Below are 4433 nucleotides of genomic sequence, written 5' to 3'. Positions count from 1 at the left end.
TGTGCGCACCTCCATATAAGCTCATAGGAATCAAAGCGCGACTAAACAGTTGTGCGAGAATATAGGTCAAAGCTATCAGGTTCAATATTTACGTCTACTCTCGTACTAGCTTTCGCCTGCGACTCCATCCGCGTGAAATTAAAAAAAACTAAGAAGCCAATGTGTTCTTCCAGACTACTCTACATCTATGCTAAATTTCATCGAGATCCGTTCAGCTGTTTAGACTATAAACTCTAACAAACATCCATCCATCCATCCATCCATCTAAATTCTCGCATTTATAATATTAGTAAGATTGCTTTAAATAAAAGAATGATATATTGAATGTTGATAAATAATTTAACGATCAACTAAAAATAATTCCGGTCAGCTTGTATAAAATTCTCAGAACCTGTACTAAATGTGACTGACGTCATCTATCGATGTGTTTTAATAAGAATCCAAGCTAGTAACAAAATAATGTATGCCAAGCATAATAACAATAGAAAATTTGTATCAAAACAACAGAAATTGCATTTTCATTAAGAAAGTAATTAAACAACTTTTTATATAAATAAGTTACCTTTTCAACTTACACTACAAGAAGGGAAGGAACCTTCAATTTTATGTCCGTACGAGCTCTTCCCTGCGGATTTGTCTATTCGGAATTTAACATAAATTTAGTAACTACCCTATGTGTTCTGTTCTGTGTCTTATTTAATCCAGATGTTTTAAACCTTTTTTTGGAGATATGTAGGAAAAAAACATTCACGCATCTATCCGTCTTGATTTTCGCACTTATTAGTAAGACTAGTATAATTACCTACCACTTAGGGGCTAGCAGATTTTTATAGAGTCCTGAGGTTTAGCCACTAGGTAGGGTCGCAACAGATTTACGTATTTACTGCAAAACCGCTAAGTGCAAATACTAACGTAATAGTGGTAATGGTTTCGCTTAACTGTTTCCCAGGCACTTCACACGGGAAGCACTGCCGAGGCTGGATAACTACAGGAACGTGCTGTCTCTACACGCGGCGCCTCGTCCCACGCTCGACGAGCTGCACAACGCCTCGCTCTCAAGGAAGGTCAGATAATACCAATATTACTCTGTTATACATTAGGTAAGAGCGTCGGTGCCTCAGGGGTTTGAGCACTTGACTGGCATGGACACCCCTTACTTAGGGTAGTGTCCGAGCCCCTTGGTGGGACGTATACGAGCTGGTGCTGATGTTATGGACTAATACATGGATATAAACATCTCTGTTTCATCTAGCGACTTTGTGTAGAGCAGGACATAACTTAAATGCAATCTATGATGTCTGCAGTCTGGTTAGAATTTTCTATAGGGTAAAATTGAATAGATATTTGACCTATTATTTGACAAGTTTTGTTTTATCGTTAGAGCGAAAAATCAAAATGTGTTTAATTAGCTTTCGCCCTCGACTCCGTCTTCGTTGAATAAAAAAAATTGAATAGCGTATGTGTTTTTCCAAACTAACCTCTACATGTATGCCAAATTTCATCGAGATCTGTTCAACAGTTTAGGCTACAAACTAACAAACAGCCTACAACATTTCATATTTATAATATTAGTAAGATAAAGAATGTAGTAAAGAGCTTTCTCTTTTCCGCGAATTTACTAAAATCCATAGGTGATAGATTTGTGAGTAACATTTAAAAGGAAACCCTTTATTTCTGCTCTTGTGTCACTGTCTATGATAAATCGATACATTCTTGTTTATTCAGGTGCCTCTATAAAGTTTGTTTGGTTACAAGCGATCAATATTTGACCTTGCCTCTTTATGTCACAATCATACCTTATTGAGGAGCTGCCTTTTTAATTGTTCTAAGTTGCACGTAGAACTCGTTATGCTGCAACCTCTATAACCAATTATGTTGTTAAATATCGTAGATTTCGACTGATTTATTCTTGTGTAAAAATCTTTGTACTTAAACTTCTTTAATATTTCATCACAGAATAACACTGGTGGTAGTTACCTATGTGGAATCTAAACTAAGGATTTGTTAGTAATTCTGAATACAGAAGTTATCATAAGGAGTTGTAGAAAATACGCTTCGTAAACAGCGAAGGAAGAATTAGGGCTTGTTTGTCTCGTGACGCAACTGTTCAGGTAGAAGACAATTGTAGATAATTGGCCTGTTTAATTACCTAATTGGTACTTTATTACCTTCTTGTATTTCTTCTACGTCGTAGCACAGTTACGTTTAACCTTGGTTTCCACCTGCCGAAACACCTGCAAATATGTCGTTCGTAATCGTAAGGGGCTTTTTAAAATATTATGATATCCAAATTTCTTGTATAAGTTGTTTTGTTTGTATATTTGAAGTTTAATTCACAATTACATCCGACAAAAATCTTACTAAAAATGCGAAAGTTTTGATGGATGTTTGTTAGAGTTTGCTGGCTATATGCCTGAATCGGATCTCAATGAAATTTGGCATAGATGTAGAGCATACTTAGCTGCGTACTAACTTTTTTATACATCCCCTGCGAAGGGGTCACGGTTAAAGTATAGAATAATTTTGACTAATTGAAGTCACGGAGCGTAGGGCGTCCTCCACCCAGGTGGACCGACGACTTAGTGCGCACGACGGGAAATCGTTGGATGCGGAAGGCGGAGGACCGCAATCTGAGGAAGGTATTGGGGAAGGCCTATACCCAACAGTGGGCAGATAAAGACTGATGATGATGATGATGAAGTCAAGGTATAGTAGAGTGGTCAAGGTGCTAGGTATAAACCATATTTTCATCGCCAGGGGGCGCTGCGAACGTCACTAATCGCATCCTATGAACCACATAACGAATAGTTGCATTGTGCATTATCCAAGCGTCTGTTAATTGACAGTTGTAAGGTCAAGGGTTGTATGTAGGCGGTGTCCCATATCTGACCACATAGTAGTATGACTAATATGTTTTTACTAATACGAGAATGTTACAGTTGATGACTTAAATTTTATGATAGACGTATTAAATACCGCAGTTAGAGTAACTATTCTACGTGCTACTACTACTACCTACTCTAGTTTCCCTTAGTGCAGGTTTGATGCGAGAATACCACACTAATTGTCTCGTATTTTTTGCTAGTACAGCGTTTTAAGTGATATATTATTGTATAAATAGTTTAATCGCTTTATCTAGTAACACATGGTGTAACCACATGTTTTTACGCCTATCTATGACCTCGTCGCGTGAACAAGTTTAATTAAGTTAAAAGCTTTAGAAGCCAGTTAAATACCGGTCAGATAAAGTACATTAAATCGTAATCAGTTTTATTATAACTTTGACTGTTCCTCTTGTGTGTTTTAATAATCCTGCTAATATATAAATGCGAAAGTTTAGATGGATGTTTGTTAGAGTTTGTAGCCTAAACTGCTGAACGGATCTCGATGAATTTCGTCATAGATGTAGAGGATAGTCTGGAAGAACATATAGGTTACTCACTTTTTTTATGGCACCCGAATGGCGTCGCGGGCGAAAGCTAGTTAAATATAATCTAATGTAACGTTAAGTGATGGTAAAAATAAGGAGTTGAATATTCTAAAATGAATTTAGAAGAAGTAAAACTCCTAAATATCACTAACTATTTATATCCCTAACTTCTTAATGCTCACGGCAATATTTCTTATGTTGGCAACACTGCAATAGAAACCTTGATGATATAATTTCTTTTACTAAAGTGATTTACCTACCGAAATACAATTAAATCTAGGCTAATTATACGTTTTATACTTTTTAAAATATAAATCACTAAAATGCATGTGTTTCCAGCCAGGCCAGACCCTGGAGAAGGATATGGATAGTCCGGCGCTGCCCACCCCCAATATCAAGTTCGGTTGGATCAAAGGCGTGCTGATGCGTTGTCTTCTCAACATATGGGGCGTTATGCTCTTCCTCCGACTCTCCTGGGTCGTCGGTCAGGCGGGAATCAGTTAGTATTAGATATTCCACCCTTAGGACCTGTCCCACCACTGGCTGATAGAGGCTCAGATAGCTTAAAAATGGTCAGTGTCATATAAAGCAATAAATTGCCATTAGAGTCCTTAAGGTCATTTTAATACCCCCTTTAGTACAAATCTTTTATACAAAATTACGGCTTAGCGATTATATTTTTAGTTATGCCAGTAAAGTTGGACAGTTGTCATGGTTTGTTCTGATACTTTGACGTCAGTTAGCGTCTATATTATGCCAGTTGTATGCTATAGCTGATTTGAACGCTGTCCTAGCATAATGTGTACCTGCCATGTGTTGTATTCATAGTTTGTAAATATAAAAAAAACGGTAATTTCTTTAACGTGAATAGTACAAGCGATGCTCCTGATTCTGACGACATCTGTGGTGACGACTATAACTGCGCTCTCAATGTCCGCTATCAGCACCAATGGAGTTATTAAAGGAGGTAAGAATTTAACAATACAATGTAACTATTCCTTGT

The 4433-nt window shown here is 37.2% G+C and overlaps 1 protein-coding gene across 1 annotated transcript in view; it reads left to right on the top strand.

Moving 5' to 3' along the window:
- LOC106105039 (bumetanide-sensitive sodium-(potassium)-chloride cotransporter) overlaps positions 1-4433 on the top strand; it is a 19927-nt gene that overhangs the window by 619 nt on the left and 14875 nt on the right. Inside the window, exons 2-4 of the mRNA XM_013285257.1 lie at positions 950-1064; positions 3770-3929; positions 4302-4427. Coding sequence (XP_013140711.1) covers positions 950-1064; positions 3770-3929; positions 4302-4427 — 401 coding nt within the window. The remainder of the gene's footprint in view (positions 1-949; positions 1065-3769; positions 3930-4301; positions 4428-4433) is intronic.

This window comes from Papilio polytes, unplaced genomic scaffold (assembly GCF_000836215.1).
Source record: "Papilio polytes unplaced genomic scaffold, Ppol_1.0 DF823288.1, whole genome shotgun sequence".
Lineage (NCBI taxonomy): Eukaryota > Metazoa > Arthropoda > Insecta > Lepidoptera > Papilionidae > Papilio > Papilio polytes.
The sequence above is the reverse complement of the archived record's forward strand: the minus strand, read 5'-3'. Positions and strand labels throughout refer to the sequence as shown.